At 33.2% G+C, this 19,543-nt stretch overlaps 1 protein-coding gene across 1 annotated transcript in view; it reads right to left on the bottom strand.

Moving 5' to 3' along the window:
- Ets97D (DNA-binding protein Ets97D) overlaps positions 1-19,543 on the bottom strand; it is a 126,641-nt gene that overhangs the window by 27,678 nt on the left and 79,420 nt on the right. Inside the window, exon 3 of the mRNA XM_089593798.1 lies at positions 6,050-6,120. Within this exon, the coding sequence (XP_089449924.1) occupies positions 6,050-6,120 (71 nt within the window). The remainder of the gene's footprint in view (positions 1-6,049; positions 6,121-19,543) is intronic.

Genomic DNA, 19,543 nt, shown 5'->3' with positions numbered 1-19,543 from the left:
TCTTTGGAGGCCACTGGTATTTAGTGAAATGCTTTTTTAAGATCTATTGATGAAAAAAATCTTTTATCGTATTGATTTCCAGAACAGTCGTGTCTGTGCGGAGTCGGATGCGGATCAAAAATAGTTAAAGCATTTAACCCACAATAATTGCTCGATCTTACATTAACCCAAAAATAGTAAGGCTTTATCCACCATAATCTCGAGGAACTGTTTAAGCAATAATTAGTTCCTAGAAGATGGATCAACGGTTGATGATTCTCGCACAGGGTCACGGGTTTTATGGTGTCGACACAACCTACAGTTAACGCTTTATTCGATAAACGCCGCCCTCGAAATTCGATAATCATACCATAATAATACAATAAATTGGCCCCAAGTATCGGACTTGGTCATCTGTGATTGTAAACTACAACTTAATCAACATTTAGAATCTAAAATTCAGTGTTATAATTCTCTTGCCGTATGTATCGATGATTGTGTTTATCACGTATAGCTTTTTTAAATTCGGGCAACACTTGACACTCTTATCCACTGATAACAGCGAAAGGTCGGCCCGGAATGGGCTAAAAAAACTCTACCGGATAGTCTGCCTATGATATGCAAGCGAGGAGACTGAGTTGTTTTATTTCTACACGTCTTCACCTTGGAAACGCGGACTAGTTTTTTTTGTTTGTTACAAAACTCATCGTATTTTATGCACCACTTTTGACACGATCCGGGATGGTCGGGGTATTTCGAGTGTGCGAGGCTCAGGTTACTTTTGTTGTCGCGTGGCCTTTCGAATTTAGAACGCGAACGCCTTGATTTTTCAGTTTTACTCTGTATCACGCTTGTAATCACTTCGACACTTTTCATAATTTTTTTAATACCTGATCCAATTGATTTTAAGATTGTGATTGCTTCAATATAGACACTTGTTCCGATGCTTCACTTATGCACGGCGTGAGTACAGCAGTTTCGGAAAATGTATTGGCCAACGACGCTCAATCATCTAAATTAGTTGACCTCAGTACGACTATTTGTCTGTGATTGGATGGTAACTGCTCTAGGAATATAGATTCAACAATCTAACGGTACCAATCTGATTCTAATTTTCCGTCTCGCTTCCATTGGTCTGCTCGGTTTGTATTCGTCGCAATTCCCCCTGCAAGCACGTGGGCTTAGCGGTTTTTTCATCAATCTCGGCCCGTAATCGCTGGATGATTTACTCACCCACATCAACGGTCGATGCCATATTTGGGGAGAATCACGTCAACTGTCCCAGCGCCGCGGTGGACGGCCCGCGCGGGCATCAAACACGACGTTTTCAACTCGTCGTTTCGGTGTCAAAACTTTGATAAAAAAATTATCTAAAAACATATTCTTACGTATTTTTTTCTCAGCTTTCCAGTGGTGGCATCAGTTTTTCAAAAATTTGCTCCCATAACCTTGAAAAATGCACTTGTTTGAAAAACACGTTTTATCTCCATGATCTTCAACTTTTGGAATTTTTTTGATAGTCTAGATCGAAAGATGAGACATTTTTACGTAGAAATCGACAATAAAAAAAGAGGGATTTTTCGTTTTTATAACGTATTTAAACGACAAACGAGACGATGCGAGCCGCGACGGAAGGAGAAATTTGCATCATCTAACAATAAGCGAGAGAATCACGTTGCTCACCCTCGCCCCGAAATTTTAGAACTGAAGAGAGCTTATGAAAAAATTTGGTTGCACAGATAGAGAAGCTAGGCAAGCTTTAAATTTAGTTGCAGAACGTGGCATACTCTCATGGCCCGATAAAAAAAAAAGGAAAAGTTTTATCTGCTGATGTTGAGGTCTGCGTAAAAAATTTTTACGAGCGTGACAATGTCAGCCACTTGATGCCTGGATTAAAAGATTATGTTTCTATGAAACAGGATAATGGTCAACGTGTTCATGTACAATAACGATTATTACTTGGAAATTTGAACGAACTATTCATTTTATTTAAAGAAGAGCATGAAAATGTCAAAGTGGGTCTCACGAAATGCGTACAGCTCAGACCTCCTCACTGTATCTTAGCCAGAAGTAGTGGCACGCATAACGTTTGCGTATGCGTGCATCACGAAAACGTAAAACTGATGCTAGATGCACTAAATTTAGAAGAATTAACGAAACCCACGGCAACACCTCTTAAAAATTCCACGGACTGTTTGAACGCTGTTTGCGACAATCCTTCCGAAAATTGTTTTTTAGGAAAATGTTTCGATTGTCCAAATTTCGGAAAACTTCGAGGATTATTACGAGATTCGCTAGAAGCTGAAGGAATTTTAAAATTTAATCAATATTAATCATTATTTATTTCTTTATTATAAAATTGTTGTATATATGAATAAATTTTATCAAAACATTTATTATTCATCCATTGTAAACCCTGGTTAACTAATTGTTGCTTACATCGCCACAACTACATTATATATTATATAGCCAAACAGACTCACCGTAGCAGACGACACACGGAGGACGCGCTGCTGCCGCGCGTAGCCCGGCGGCCGCGGCTCGCATCGTCTCGTTCGTCGTTTAAATACGTTATAAAAACGAAAAATCCCTCTTTTTTTATTGTCGATATCTACGTAAAAATGTCTCATCTTTCGATCTAGACTATCAAAAAAATTCCAAAAGTTGAAGATCATGGAGAAAAAACGTGTTTTTCAAACAAGTGCATTTTTCGAGGTTATGGGAGAAAATTTTTAAAAAACTGGTGCCACCACTAGAAAGCTGAGGAAAAAATACGTAACAACATGTTTTTAGATAATTTTTTTATCAAAGTTTTGACACCGAAACGACGAGTTGAAAACGTCGTGTTTGACGCCCGCGCGGGCCGTCCACTGCGGCGCTGGGACAGTTGACGTGATTCTCCCCATTTGTTTATAACCACGATACGTTTAGGCTAAATCGCACTTGTGACCACTGTGCATACTACTTCAGTCGTTAAGAATTATTATGTAGTTCAATTTTGCCAAGGATGAAATTCTACTAGCGTAACATACATTCGTGTGCTCATAAGCACTATATTTACCTCTTGTCTATAGTTCCCCGACACAATTTGTTGAACCAAGGTCATTCGGTGAGCCTCACAGCGTAAACAACTTTGTTACTTGTACATGCACTCGCACGTCTATACGAATCGAAGAATAGGCAAATACAGCTCAAAGAAAACACGTCCAATTAAGTGCTGCTCAATCAACTTCGTGGAAATACATACCAATGTGCTTATGTATTGGCTCTTCGCTTTTTACGCACTTTATGAACCACGAGAAAAATTTAGCACCAATACCTAACACAAAATAAGATTGCCGTCTTTGTTTGTATGTGACACTAACTACCTAATTCCCTAAATTTCGCCTTAAGTTAAGACGAGCTGACAGCGATGCTTCGATGCCGTTGTTTAGAAGGATCTTCCAGGCGACACTGTTAAAGTTCATGATCAGCCGGCGTTGTACGTTGAGTTTAAAACTGCACGCTCGGCCAGGCTCCGTATTTGCCTCGATGCGTGTTAAGCAACCTCCCCCAAAGATAGTTGGTTCGTCGGGATCACTTATTGTAGTGTTTTGGGCCATGATATTATGCCTCTGAAGCCCACACACCAGATTGGAACCTTCCTATGGAAGGACGAGTAGGGTTATTAAATATATATATATATATATATACACTATTTTTCAAACTATAGGGCTTTATTTATAACGGTCGAAATACAATGACTCTAGTGGCTGCTGCAATTCGCACTGCCGTTTGACTCAGTAATACCGCTTGGTCTCGTCAGATACTCGCTAACTCGCTGCAAACTGTAGTCTTAATTTTCCCTTTCATACAGTCACGGAAGATGGGTATATAGTATCGTACTTTATATATGCAACGTCTCTACGTCCCTTACAAAGTTCACATTACCTTATACTAAAGCAACTCAACATGTTTTTTTTTTTTTACAGAACCATTCACGCATTCATATACATATATGGAGTTTGCAAGCTATTGGATCTGCTATGCATGGGCTTTTGTCTGCTACCACCGTCATTTTGTATCTTGTTCAACGTCAAAGCCTTCATAGAACTTTTTACCTTCACTGTGCACGCAAGTGCTCTTCTGTTTCTTACAGAAACTGTATTTACCATCTTGGAACCTCAAACAAACATTTTGGTTTCTTTACTCGTAACTGAATCTTTTTGCCTGGATTAGCGTGACATCATCACAATGCCTGTCGTAAGGCTAAAAAATCAGAGGAGCCGAGTATTAGTAATAAAAAGTGCTCAAATCCCTTGAATTTACAAAATCATCGACTGACAAAAATATTAGAATTATAATTAGAGAACTAAATTATTTTTAAGTGTTAAATTTTATAATCACTTCTGACTTATTACAACAAAAAAGTTGTACTTTTTGTCGCATGCACATTCCAGAAATAAAAAAATAAATAAATAAACATAGGAAAGAAAACCTTAAGATTAAATTGGTACGCATTATGATTTTTTGCATGTAATTTTCAAAGATTTCAGAGGTACCTAACCTTTTCTTGTGAATAAACAAGGCTACACAGTGCATGCATTGTAGCCAATAGCAGCGTTCTGCTTCTTACTTTTCTGAACCAGTGAATTTCTTAAGCTCTACTTGGTTAATCTTTTGTAGGTACTTAAAGTATTATTTTTTGTCTATCACAGCCCAAAACAAAAGAATTCTTATAAAGTCACGAATCAGATGCAAAAATTGGTAGTATTAGTGGGTATATTTCAAAATTCTTTGAAAAAAATTTAACGTAGGTATAAAAAGGTATCAAGCATTCTAATTTTTTGTTGAGATGCATAATATCTTTAAATAAAAGACGTTAACTATTTAAACAAAGGTATTTGAAGAAAGGAAAAAAAAAATTTATTTACAAAAAAACGTCCAAATAACCTTGATGATGACGATGATACCTAAAATTTAGAACGTTACAAGAGAGTTAAAATACTTCTACAGACCGAACTCATGAAATAAAAATATTAATAATTTTGAGACATTGGTTTAATTAAAGAATTAGAGGGAAATTCAACTAGTTAAAGTAAAAAGTATTGCTAACGATTAAAGCGTATTGAGCAATCCTAGTCCAAACATCATCCATCTCTTGCAGTAGATGCTGTAAAAACTGTAGTTAGCTTCTTCCAGTCTAATAAAATCGTTCAACTGATGTGAGGCCAAAAAGATTGTGAATGATCAGAAAGTACAAATGAAGAAGCAAGTAACTTCAAATAATTTGAAAGAATTTTATGAACTGTTAACAAACACTGTTCAAGAAATAAATAGTCTCCTTCACTTTGTTTATACTCAAATTGTGTACGTTATTATTTTTACTAAGGGCTAAAGGTAAAATTTTGCACCTTTGGGCGGAAAAGTACTTCGTACCCAGAGTGTAACTAAGAACTTTTCTGTCCATCGGTGCAACGTGATTACAAGGAAAAAAACGCGGCACTTGTACTTTGTATCCTAGGTATGAAAATATAGTTTCTCAAAATTTGCTAACCTTCTACCAAAATACGGCTAAAAAAATTATAAAAGCTGTATAGATGATATTATAATCTTTTTCGTAAGATCTTGCAAAAAACTTCGTATTTCAACGAACGAAGGTGAAAAATCGCATACGCTATTGCAAAGAGAATGATGGACTTCCATTCTGTGATGCATAATGTACTACTTTTATTTCTTTGGCGTCTATTTAAAAAAAAATTTGTAAGTCACATAGAATTAAATGTATAAATTTTCGAAAATAAGTCTTCACGCTGAATAACATTTAAATTTGTGATTACTTATACTCTCCAGAACGTCTGAAAAAAAATTCTCAGACCTTATTCCGTAATTTCCAGTATGTGATGCGTGAACAAAGATTTAGCCAAATCAAAGATGTGTCAATTTTTAGAATTGAAATTATAAAAGCTCACGTAGGATTGGTGTATAGAAACTTCATTATAATAGTGTCATACACAAAAAAATATTATTAGTTATTAAATATTATTCATAGAATTTTAGTTTTTAGTCATACAATATTATTATTAGTTACCTGGTCCTTTCTATATTGGGCATCTACTATCCAACGAAGTATATGCTTATCTTTCGCATTTGCGCTAGATGCTGTAATGATAAATAAAATGCAGGATTAAAATTTAATTATTATTAAAATCATACAAATACATCTTACTTTTAAAGGAATACTTTCGAAACAAGAAAATTAGAACTCAGGACTTATAAGTTAGTTTAAATATCAAAAAAAGTCACGCTCAAATTAATATCCATTAAATCTGTGTATACAATAATATTTTGCTATGCATAATTAATTCATTTATGCGATGGTTTAAATTTGGTTTAAAAAGAGTGAATTTAAAACGTTACTTTAAACTTTTCGGGGCAAATGTAAGAAACGTACATGAACACACACCTGATAATATAAACCTAGGTCGCTTGTTAGAGTCACTTTAAGGTAATATTTTAATTTTTTAATACAAGAATAAACTTACAAAGTAACTGTAAATTTGGATTATGAAATTGTAAGAAAAAGTGCCCCCTCCCCCAATCACTAGACTGAAATATGTTCTGTAATATTTATTTCTAGACTGAATGTTCTTCTTTGATAGGTAAGCTAGAAAAAAACAAGTAACAAATGATAATTTTGTTCTTAGCTGAGGACTCTCAAAACACGGTTATCCGTAAACTATTTATGTAGAGCAGTCTAATTAATAAGTCAAAAATTTCAAGGCACATAGATTTTGTTAAACTTGTTAAATAATTTTAAGGTAAACAGTTACTAAATATAAAAAATTATGAATACTATTTCAAATATAAAACAACATGTATGTTACTTGGTAGTAAAACTGAAAGAATTGCTTACAGCTTCAAAGACAATAAGCCTAAAAAACCAGCGTGTGGGACTCTGAGTCTCCCGGTAAAAACGAAGTTCTCGCATACATGTAGAAATCATATGTACATACTATAAAATACAAGGTTCGTAAATACACGTGAGTTCAATATGTATGAAACTGTACATTTGCTATGTACGAAAGGCTCGGAAATCCATTAACGAGAAAGCACTAAACCAAATTATAATTCTAACGGTTTATTAAAAAGATGATTATTGAGTATAAAATATGTTATTTGGTTAATAAAAACGTGAAACAAAGTATGAAATACACAAGAAGCGATTTGTTAAAAATATCGTAAACTTTAATTATAATAATACAAAATGTATTGATGCAAACGTTATAAAAACAAACGAAAAAGTTATTTGAATTTGATAAAAATATTGAATCATCCCATTCTATTATAGAAATTTTTGGTTTATGATAACCAAAGTATGATCATTTTCGAGAACGATCAAGTTACGTGTTGTGTGTCGGTGAAACTAAAAACTGATCAAGTATATCGTTTACCAAAATCAGTAGTAGTACTTGTTTCTTTACCAGTATGTCCGGAGACGTACGTACGTACTCGTATATGCGCATTGCGTAGTAATGTTTACGCAGCAAAGTGAGGGTGCCAGCACACATACAGTTTCCTTAAACACCTTTTTGTGGGTCGCATGGTATGCCCCTACATGCGTGTTCAATGCTTGCTTTCTCTATTTATTTTTTAAAATTTTAATATTCAAATTTGCCACCGACTCCCTATTGGTTATGTGCTTGTCGCGCTTGGACTTGGGTGGGTATGAGAGTCGTGTGTATGTGTGTGAAATAAATAAGTGCTCATATTTCCTCAAACAAGATCGGTTTGCAAAAATTCTCATATCCCCCTCCCCACGAGTGCAAATATTTCTGGTGAAAAAGCTTTATCTGCGCAATTGTTTTTTAATAATAACAAAAAAAAAGTTGGCAATACACGAACCTTCTAGTGTTTAGTAGTCGTGTGAAACTGACAGGTTTTTTTTGGCCGAATGAGATACAAAGAGAGATAAAACCACCAAAAATTACGTGAGATAAAAGCCATAGGAACAAAAAAACTCACTTTATTACAATACTATTTTACAAGTAAAACGTATAAATATTATTTACATCTTAACATAAATATTTACATACATTTACATTTATGTACATACACATAAATACATTAATTCGTAATTTATTGCTTATAGTACTAATATTTATGTTAATACAATGTTAAAAAATAGTATTTTTTTAATTAATTATATAAAGCTGTTAAGTTTAACATAACAAGAGCACATGATCTCACTCCCAAGTTATAATTATAAAAATCAGCAGAAAACAGAGTGCATCTACTTAATGATTGAATACTTTAAAAATAATCACTTACTATTTTTACGTTTTTAAATTAATGAATTGCATAATTTTTTTATTTCACTACTGGTAAAGTAGTATATTTACTACTGTCAGAAATGTGAAAACCAAACTTTGCTATTTTGACATTAGTAAATTTGAAAAATTACACTTTTAAAAAATGCATCGCTTAATAAACTTTTTTCAAATACTGAAAATGAGAGTTACTTTTTTAAAATAATGACAATGAAGGAACTACACTTTGTAAAAGAATATTTTTGTGTTTTTTCTTTTACAAAGCATACAATATTATACATTGCACGGTCATTAAAACAAAAAAACATGAATATAACCTTTTAATTACATGTGATTGCTTACATTTTTTATACTTTGAGTGCTCTAGCTATTAAAGAGTCTGTTGTAAGCTGTCATCTCCAAATTTTTACAATATTGACTGTACTGTACATAATTTTAACATTTACACCTCTACTGCATTTATATTATATCACCATACACAACATAAATTTAATTGCAATATGAAAAACAAAAATGTAAGATCTTTTACAAACATGCTATGATGTTACAAAATTAGATATTTACAAAATGATCAGACTCGTACGGAATTATATTTTATGCTCACTATATTTTTGCTATATGATTTACGACAACAATTAATATTTCAATTATTATGATGAACCGAATCTAAGTACTAAATCTTTTACAGTGATATAAAAGTTCAAAGATTTTTCACGATATGCATTTTACGGTTATTAGTTTTATTTTTTTTTTTAGCTTCTGCTCTGCGTTTTTCATTAATATCTCTAATAGTTATTAGTTTAAAACATTTTAATCTTAAAAAATTTTTTAAAGCTTTAACCCAATGTTCATAACATGCATTATTTTTATCAAACCACTCAGGAAAACATTCAGTCGTAACTTTTTCTACTACCTCAGCTATAGAAATAACTAGTTTTTTTTTATGCCAAAGACTCGTATGATGTTAATGAAAAGCTTGAAAGTGACAAGAAATTACTTTTGAAAAAAGTTCCGTAGGCCTTACCACATACGTTATTTCTGATACTGTTTCATGAGTACGTTCATATTCTTTACATTTTGTATAAAGTTCGTCATCCGTGACTTGTTGATCTTGATTTTTCTTTAAAACTTTCCCACAATCGTGACACTTGTTCTTTCGTAAAGCACGTTTAGCCGTGTAACCACTTAAGTAGGTAATAAATAGCATTTCTCTCATACAAGCCTTTGTTTTCAAAGTTTACTGTTGCCACTGAATCTATAGGTAAATATGTCTATCATCATTTCAGCTGCCTGTAGAAGCTCTTCCATTTCTTGCATTTCTGCTGATTCAAATGTATCAGATAAATGATTTGCAGGAGTGGCCAACAAATCTGCATCTTTATTATGTGAGTCATTTTCATAGGCTTTTTCTATTTTAAGGTTACCTCGTTGACACAAATCAATAAAATTAGGAGATAATGAGTCTGAAAGTAAGACGATATATTCGACAAGTAGGATTTAAATTGAAGCCGCTCCTTCCTCGACATCTCGAATTAGTATGCTCGACACTATCTTGCTTGCAACGACTAGTAGCTAATTCAAAGTCCGGATCATTTAATTTGTTTTTAATGTCAGCAAACAATTGTAATAAACAATCGGTGGTCAAAGACAAATTAATAAAACACGGTGGTCTACTCACTCGCTCCATTTTTTCGCATTCACATGCACGTACCATATGTACTGTCCATTTTCTGGACCATTCCACAAAATTTTCCAGGCATTCCTGAATTTCTGGATTACATCGTGATAGTGATCGCTTTCATTTTTCAACATGACGTAGTTTGTATGAATTACAAGCGTCAATTACAGTATCTATTTTTTGAACAAACTCCGCTGATTGCTCCCATGAATCAGATATCAACCCATTTTCATCTCCCTTTTTAGCAGCTTCACCAGCCATTATAGTAGCCACAGCTATTTGCCTACTCAAAAGTTGGAAGGCTAAACTTACTTTCATACATTCAAAGTTATTGTGATAAAAGTGAGTATCACTTAAAAATGTTAATGAATTTGATGTATAATTAGTATTATCTACTTGATAAGTTTGTAAGAAATCACCGTAAGACATCATAACTTTGTTGCAAATAAAAATACATCTATGCGTTCTCAACTAATAAAGAAATCGTTTGATGAGATAAGGCCAATCAAACGCGGCAAAAATTTTTTTACCCTTTTGCTCAAAAAATGAACTGTCAATGCTAATTTTTAAAAATTTATTGAACAATGTCTGATTATTAGATCCTTGATCGCAAACAATAACTTTAGCAATAGCCCCAATTTTAAATAAAGCGGTCAATATTTCACACATAAGTTAATGCAATTGTTCTGCACTAGCTCCATTTTCGTTATATCCAAAACAAGAAGTTGACGCCAGAAATTTTTGGCATGAATGCTTTCTACACAGAATAAAAGGGCGTGCTTTTTACATATGAATTTCTAAAATTAACACCCATATCTTTAAGAACTTTAATTTTATCCTATTTCATAGAGTATTCTTGCATTCGCTCATTCAGCTACACGCTCATTCAAAGGAAGTTTACCTAAATTTTGTGTGATTTTTTCAAGAGCATTTTTATTTAATTCTGGCTTAACATCTAAGTGGGCTATCCAACTTCTTACAGTAGATTCTACAACTAATCTAATCCTTAATTTTATCAAATGATTGTACCCTGCAACCGAATGATAATACATAACTTTACATAAATTTTGCTCATGAAGTGTGAACTTTTGTCGATTCTTCGGTTTAAATTGCATTAATATTTAAGTTTCCCACGATTTACTGAAATCCGTGTCTTTTACTAAATTTGTAATTGTTTCTGTTAACTTGGCTTTTTTGAATCAATGCGTTGTTTTAATCTAAAATTTTGCTGTCTGAAATTTTTTCTAGTTTTTTTTTAAAGATTCTAATTTTTTTTTTGCAATTATTTTATCCAACGCTCCAAGGATCTCGTATAATGTTTACAAGGGACTGAATAAAATTTCTTATTCAAAATGTTTTTTTTGGGTACTTGCTCATTTTTACTAGAATTGCATGCATAAACTTTCATTTGCCCAGCTTCATTGATCATTAAATCTCTCCTGTTATTATTTTGATTCTGATCTATTTGATAGTCTAAATAAACTTTACTAGTTTCAACTTTATCAATATCAAAAAAATTTTTTTTTCTAGAAGGATATAATGAGTCTTTAAACGTACCATCGTTTTCGCTAACATTTCGTTCTACACGCATTCATAATGGTTTACTACTACCTGGAATTTCTTGCTATTTTTCACTATGGATTTCCATATGCTCCTAAGGCACATCTGTTTTACGCAATCTTTCTTGATTTTGGTCTGACTGTAGTGGATGGTCTGCTACATGATCCCTTTAACACAGTTGAAGAATTTCTTGAGGTGCTTGCTATATAGGTTCAGGTTCAATTGATCGCCAATCAATGGGCGCAGCGTTGGCCTCTAAGCGCAATTTTCCATTGGTTGATTTTTTTACGCCACCCTTGACAAAATATTTTCCACAAAGACCAGCAGTTCATGTAAAAGGTGCCATCCATAGTTGAAGATTAATATTGCCGACACACAAAATATTGTCCAATAACTTCATTTTTAAAGAACAAACGATATACAAAAAATGTATATAATTCGATGCTTTACATAGATATTTAGTAAAAATAAGATTTCTTAAGGATACGTTTTACGAGTTCAGTGTGTAAGAGCTTGGGATGTGTTAAAAAAGGATTAAATATGAATAAAAGTACCTTAAACTAGGTAACCACTTGCACTTATTTGAAAATTTATTAATAACAAAAATTGTACGACAATTTAATAAACGATGTTTCAATACTACTGATGTTTTTTTTTTCCGGGTTACCGCGACAGCTCTTGGGCCAAGCCGTCGAGGCCATCCACTCACTACCTATAAGTGGGGTGTATTGCCACACCCATTTTCCAACCCTCTTTACTGATGTTATACCTAATCCACGGGCACAGTGCTAAGTATCTCCGGTGAAACACCTTGCCTGTTAAGCTGACATTCTTTGCACCAACGGTGCATTGGATCCACTCACCACTGTGTAGGCTTTCCCCGGAGAGGACTCCATATTTCAGGACGTCCACTTCTCACCGGTTAAGGCGGCACTCTCTGCCGAAGCATCGGATCCAGGCTAATTAGTATCCCCCGAGAAGCCCCATGTTTCAGGGACCACTCCTCGCCGGTAAGGCCGGTGATCCCTGCCTGGCGCATCGGATCAGCTAATCCCTACCTCTTAACACTGTTTCACATTCACCCACCAAGACCTGTGGGGCAAGGAAAAAACTCTGTAATTAATCTGATAGAAAATTTCACGGAAAAACCCGCTTTGAAACAGCCGGGGTTACATAGGAACTTTTCTTGATGAAAACAGTTTTTGAAAAAATCTGCATTCACCGGGAATCGAACCCACAACCCCTAGAACAGCGTTGTATCAGTAACAAGCACGCTTACCACTAAATTAACTCCGCTTCTAATACTACTGATAGTTCACTTGAATGATATATTTTTTCTTGCAAAATCTTAAACTAAAACTTTTAATTTTTTTTGTTTCTAGAAAATTGTAAAAAAATATTTTTTATAGATGGTATCGACTTTTTTACAAAATTTTATTTATTTATTAAGCTGTAATACACTGAATAATTTTGAATATGTTTATTCATTATCTAATGCAACAAATATTTCTAATGATTTGGAACTATTAGATTCCTTTAATCGACATCTATACAAAAATTTATCTAATATTGAAGTTCATTTGTTAGTTTTTATATAGTTATAATTTCAATTATTTTTTAAGTTCATATGAAGAGAATAGTTTTTCCCAAATTTAATTAAATAAATAAACAAGAAAAGTCATTAATGAAAATTTTCGTTTATTCTAAAATCTGCCAAGTTGAGATGATTGTCACAAAGGATCATCTTACCACAAATGGCCTTTCTTCGTTGTTTCACTTAGTAATTCACTGTGTAATATCCATGATGTACCACTAATTAATACTTACAACATGTGTACATACACAAATATTAAACTAAAGAAAGGCACAAAACATGTGAGCTGGTCACACTAGGTAGAGCAAATTTTCCTTACACCTGCGCTGAAAGTTCATTCCATCTAATCCGATTTCGAGCTAGAAAACACCCCATATCAGTCCTTCCTTTGGTGCGCAGAACGGAGTGCGCAGGAATATATTGTTATATATTGTGATGTGGAGCAGTAGTAGCAGAAGGAGCAGCAGCAGACTTTATGTTATATATATATATATATATATATATTTATACATGGCTAACGGACGTATAACCTTAACAGTCTATGCAACACAGAGAATCATTGAATATATTTAAGTAACATAAGCAAAAAAAAAGATTTGTTAACACATTGTTTGAATTTTGTTTGTGTAAAACGCATTTTAAAAATACACGTCATATCACAATGTTATAGTAGTAAACTATTTCATTTCTTTAACATTATTTTTTTTCAGATTTGTGTATTGAATTGGCAAACGACTTCGCATGACCATTATGCTCTACTGAAATATGCGATATATTGAATGCCCCGATAGGACACTATTGCTTTGACAGCGCGAGATCATCGATAGTTACTGCTAAAGTTATTTTTTCCTTGTGTTTCTGTGAATAAATAAAAAACATTAGCATAAATTGACTTCCAAATGAAATGATTGACTGTCACAGGAGCGTGGCAGCTGCATACAGTGCAGAGGTAGAGAATCAAAAAGTATAACGAGTGTTAAAAACATCCAATAATTTGTGATACTTCTGTTAACAATTGATTAATGAAGCTTTCTGATATGTTTCTAAGGATAATTCTAGGAGTGTTAAAAGTTGCGATAGAATATCTTGACAAAACATTAGCAATGATTATTTCTTGTACATAAGGAACGAGTGCTGCAATAAAAAATTTAGTAAGTAAGCATAACATCATTAAATTGTGCTTATTTCCAGATGTACGTTAAGGAAGAGGGCCTACTGTATCTATAGCGACTTTGTAAAATACTTGTGATGGTGTGTCCGTCGTTACCATAGGTTCTTTGGTTTTGGTATGAACTTATTTTTGATCTTGGCAAATTTTACGTTTCTGTATGTCTTCAGCGATGTCATTGCGTATTTCCTTCCAATAATATTTTTCTTTCATTCACCTGTTAATTTTTACTACTTCTGTATGAACCCCAAATAAGCAAGTAGAACATTCAATTAATTTTTCTTTTATATTTTCCAGGGCTAAATAAGAACATGCGGCAAAACAAATTTTTAATGTAAGAGGACGATGACGTAGGTCTTTGCATAAAGTTGTTGGCATTTCTCGTCTTGGGTATAAGTAAAATTATACTTAAAAACACTCATTTATTTACTTAAATTATATTAAATGCATTTTAAAAAGGACTTATTTCTCTTGTTACGTTTTTGCTGTTAGCTGAGTTCCAATTTCGCTCTATAAGTTCCAATGCAACTGTATGGCTTGCTTACAGTAAATGTTTTGATTCGTAATTTTTCTGGTATCGTTATTAGTTTTATTTATATGCTGTCTGAACGAGATGGCTTGTCATGTGTGTCTTGATTACTATTTTGATCGATAGGTGATGAAGTTCTTCTGTACAGTTCATCGTTAGAGTTTTGAAATTTGTGTTTGGTAGGACAATTTCTGTTTCGTTTAATGAGGGATTTTGCTCTCATAGGATTTTTGTTTGCAATAAATTTTTTTACCGTCTTATCGATCCATTTAACTATAGTGAGAGGGATTGAAAATGGAGATTGACAATCATGCTTCCTATTTAACTACGACAATTTTTTGTATGGTTTTTAATTTTAGAAATATTCAAAGAGATAACATGTTAAGAATATAAGTTATTCTACACATTTCATTGATATTATAGACAACCGTACTTTTTTACAAATAAACCAATTTTTTAAATCAGAAGATAAATTATCGTCATCATTGAAGTAACTAGTTTTTAAAATTAATTTAAACCAAAATAATAACACTGAAGAAGTTACTTTCTGTAAACACATAGTTTATTCGGAGTATTTAAAGTCAGAAAAAAATTTATTGTTCTAGGTGGAGATTTTCATCAAATTTTACCTATCATGAAAAACAGTAACAAAAGTAAGGTGATTGCTGAAACGATTAAATCATAGTACAAAAAAATTTTTTTTATGTTCTCAAATTGATTTCAAATATTTGTCCTATAGATAAATGTTTTTAATTTGTTATTAGAGATAAAAGAAAAGAAAACTTTAATCATTTGCAATTCCTAAAGATCGTCAGACTAATAATGTATATAATAAAATATTTAGTGAATGTTATAATTTTTTAACTAATAGTCATACTGACTTCTTAATGAATACTTTTATTACAACGTTCACTCCTACTCAATCAGAATGTAAAAGTTTTAACATTAGATGTACAAATTTTTACGTAAATAAATAATAATAATTTCAATACCCTTAAAGAGATTCAGTCGGTTTTCCCGAAAGGGGCGGTGGGGTTAGCGGGTGCACGGGGGCTCGCATAAGACACCGTGTTAAAGTGAGTTGTACTAACCGTGCATGAAGACGTCCGCCTACTGCATCACGGTTAATTTAACTGTGCTCAACTTGTCAGTACTCAAAAGTTCAGCCATTCAATGTTATGAAAAAATTACGGTACATACTTTGAAGCAGCTTGTTTCCGATAGTTCGAGTAGAAAAACTTGAAAACATGTTGTTTGCGTGATTAAAAATAACCTAAAAAAGTAAAAGGAGATTTAACTTTCATCAACAAAAGTGGGTTATGAATTTTCAAAAAATAAACTTTTTTTTGCACAGTATTATAGTTTGAAGTCTTAAGAAAGGCTGGGCCAAGTTTCAGATCATGATTTCCAATTTAACAAATTTTAGAAGCAATTTTGTAAAGACGTCTCGCTCCGTGTGAAAAGACCAGCTGATAGCAGACGATGGACGGTTCTCTCCCACACATTTAGCATAAGACTTGCTCGCAACTTTGTTTACGTTTGCACAGATATTTTTTCCAAATGCCCGATAAGGTGCAAATTTTTTGATACGAGAGCCTTTCTTCGAATTTAAGCTATCCATTTGAACTTTTTTCTCATAATGAATATATCTGTAGCCTCGAAATTTGTGCAACAAAGGCCGAATAATCGCTTTCACTCATAAGAGTAATGTTAAATCATGCAATTTTAGGAATTTTTTCCTTGAAAATTCGGCTGATAAAAAATATTGAAAAAACTTACATGTACTTCCAGCATGTTAAGGTACAACATTTATTTTTTTCAGCGAGTGAATAAATCTCCTCAAAAACGACTGAGCCTCCTTAGAGAAGTCAACGAATTAAAAACTAATTATTACATACATAAAAAGTAATAAATTTTAAAACCATTTACATTATTGATAAACTTTATATATTTATTTGAAAAGAATTTCTTTGTCATTAATTGTAACTATAAAAATGATCTATTTTTTTGTCAATATAGGAACAATAAATGTTATCTCGTCAGGGGATACAGTAAATCGAGTGAGGCGTCAGTTTGGGAGGGGGGGGAGTTCTGTGCAGGACTCAGCAAAAAACCGAGTTAACAACAATTAGAAAAACCAAGCTTATTTCCCCATATTTTATAGGGGAGATGTGGAGGGTATTTGGGGGATTTGGAAAGAAATGCGGAAAGTCCCACCTAAATCAGTATACAATATAATAAGATAGGTGTGCGTGCGTTCATGAAAAAATATTTCTACATTAACTACTTGTTAGTAGCTTTTTTATCTTTTTAATTTTATAAATAATTATAATGCTAATTACGTTTTTTAGCCTGCAATAACAATGAATCTTTCGTTGATCAATCTTCTGCTATAATACCTTTTTCATCCTATTCATAGTAGCTCTGAAACTAAAACAGGACGTTTCAAAATCCGAAATTTTAGTACTTGATTCTGAATTAAATGCAACCATGATAACTTACATGTAAGACTCAGTAAAGATTAGGGATTGCGAAGAAAATTAAAAAATTGAAGCACGAAACAAATATGAAGTGAAACAAGTTAAAGAACTACATAGTCCTTACAGAGAAAGCGAAAAAATTTAGGGCAAAATAAAAAACTGTCATTTTGAGCCTAACATTCGCTGATTACAACATAAAATCTTCGCCTACAGGGACTTAGCCAGGGCGCCCTTCACTTGAGGAAAATCAGTAGGCCTTCTTTAAGTCATAGGCCATACACCTATACGCAGAAGATCTGCTGCTAATCGACGCTGAATAAAACTCTTGACTGGTATGCCTGGCTTGTTGAAGATCACACCAGTCACCATTTTTTCAAGGTTCTGCTACAGTCTTAAGAAACTTCCGTCTATATTTGGGCCTGAGTAAGTAGTTTTCATTTCTCAAGACAACAAGGAAAAAATACCGATTGGAAAAATAGCTACTAAAGTACAGGCTTCTGTTCAAATACATCTAAGTAATAAAGTGTGTTGGTAAATACTGGTATCCTTATTAAAAAAACTGCATTGGTAGAAAAAAGCTGTCATGTATTCTGGCCTAATGTATAACTATCCATAGCGGGAAACATAGCAGTTCGACAGCAACAACTCCAACTACAGACCTTAAAGAAATAATAAAATTAGATGATTTTAAAAATCTGGCCTTAGGAAAAGATAAAAAATTCAATCCCTTGATGATTTTATCGGTGACTAGATGACCCAATCAAAATCCTCACTAAAAAAAGTCATATCTCACTGTGTTAGGCATTGTAAAGAGTAAGATTTTAATGGGCTTTTCGTATTTACGAATACACGAGGTCAGTCGGTTTACAATTAAGTTGAGCAAAAGATGGCACTATTTAGCGTGAACTAGTAATAGCAGTCCTTGTTAACTGTACTGATTTCATCTTCATTTTCAAGGAAAAACCGTCGATAACGATCTAGAATTTAAAAAATCTCAGCGCGCAGATACATTTTAATAAAGTAATATATATTCTTCTCTGCTGCTAAAAACTTAAATTTTTAATTATATACATATATATGATTTTGTGCACTATACGTATATTTAATTTCTAGATAAGAAATTGGCTGAGTCTTTGTTCCAGATGATTATTGACGGCCACAACATGATAGCAGAATGTAAGCTTTCTAGAGGAGCCCTTCCAGGATGCACAAATTTTGTCACGTCTGCTACAGAAATCATGTTAGAAAGGGCCAATATTTACTTTTAATAGAAAAATGCTCCAATAATTCCTGCTGCACTCAATACCACAGTGATATAAAAAGTGTTCTTTACCAAGGATTTTTGCAAATATTTCCAGGGATGTCACAAAATCCTTTACGTATACCAAATCCAGATAAAGTCGGATTGGAAATTTTTTCATTTTTATGCGACCATGTATAACTCTATGCTAAGATTTTTTACATGGTAAATAAATATTTTATGAAACATACTGTCCGTGTATTAAATATTATGTTACCTGAAAGACGTGCTCAATTTGTGGACTTCAATTTTCCTTAAAAATTTCCATGGACAACCACCTAAAAAATGTGCATGGTAATGCAGTGTGTCTGACGTATCTTGCATGCAACTTTTGCAGATTTCTTTCAGAAGACCAGAAGGGGTCTTAAGGATAGTGATAAGAAACGTAAAGTGGACGTCGAGGCGGTCGACGAGGAGAAAATAGTCAAGTCGAAGGAAACTCTTCATACTATAGCCCTTGTGATCTACAACGTTTCTGAGTGGACTAATGCTAGACATGTGTTCGCTGAACACGATTCTGATGCAAAATAATTGTGATTAAAATGCAAAGACTTTTTTTGTAACACAAATATCTGTGTTAGAGTACGTTTTTTTTTTTTTACTTTATTTTTCTTTAAATTGTGTTTACTTTGAATTGTAGATATGCAGACCTAACAAGATGTAAAAAACAAACATGAACGGAATTAATTTTTTCTACCTTTCTGATAAAAAAAAAACAATAATAAATAATGCAATCCTACGTAAAAATTAGACAGGGAGGGAATCCTGACATATAGTACTATGGGTGGTCATCGAAGAGGGAAAGGAGGGTAAAAAAATTACGAAAAATGGATCACGTAGTACGGATAGCTTTCCCATGATATTTTTTTGAATTTCGGCTATGCGTTGCTTTATCGCTAAAAGCCAGTAGTCGTAGTCCCCATGAAAATTAGCAGCTTAGATTTAT

The sequence above is a fragment of the Copidosoma floridanum genome, unplaced genomic scaffold, assembly GCF_036245765.1.
Source record: "Copidosoma floridanum isolate Cflo_tuat_1 unplaced genomic scaffold, Cflo_Japanese_pri ptg000020l, whole genome shotgun sequence".
In the NCBI taxonomy this organism is placed as follows: domain Eukaryota; kingdom Metazoa; phylum Arthropoda; class Insecta; order Hymenoptera; family Encyrtidae; genus Copidosoma; species Copidosoma floridanum.
This window is presented reverse-complemented; position numbering and strand designations above follow the sequence as displayed.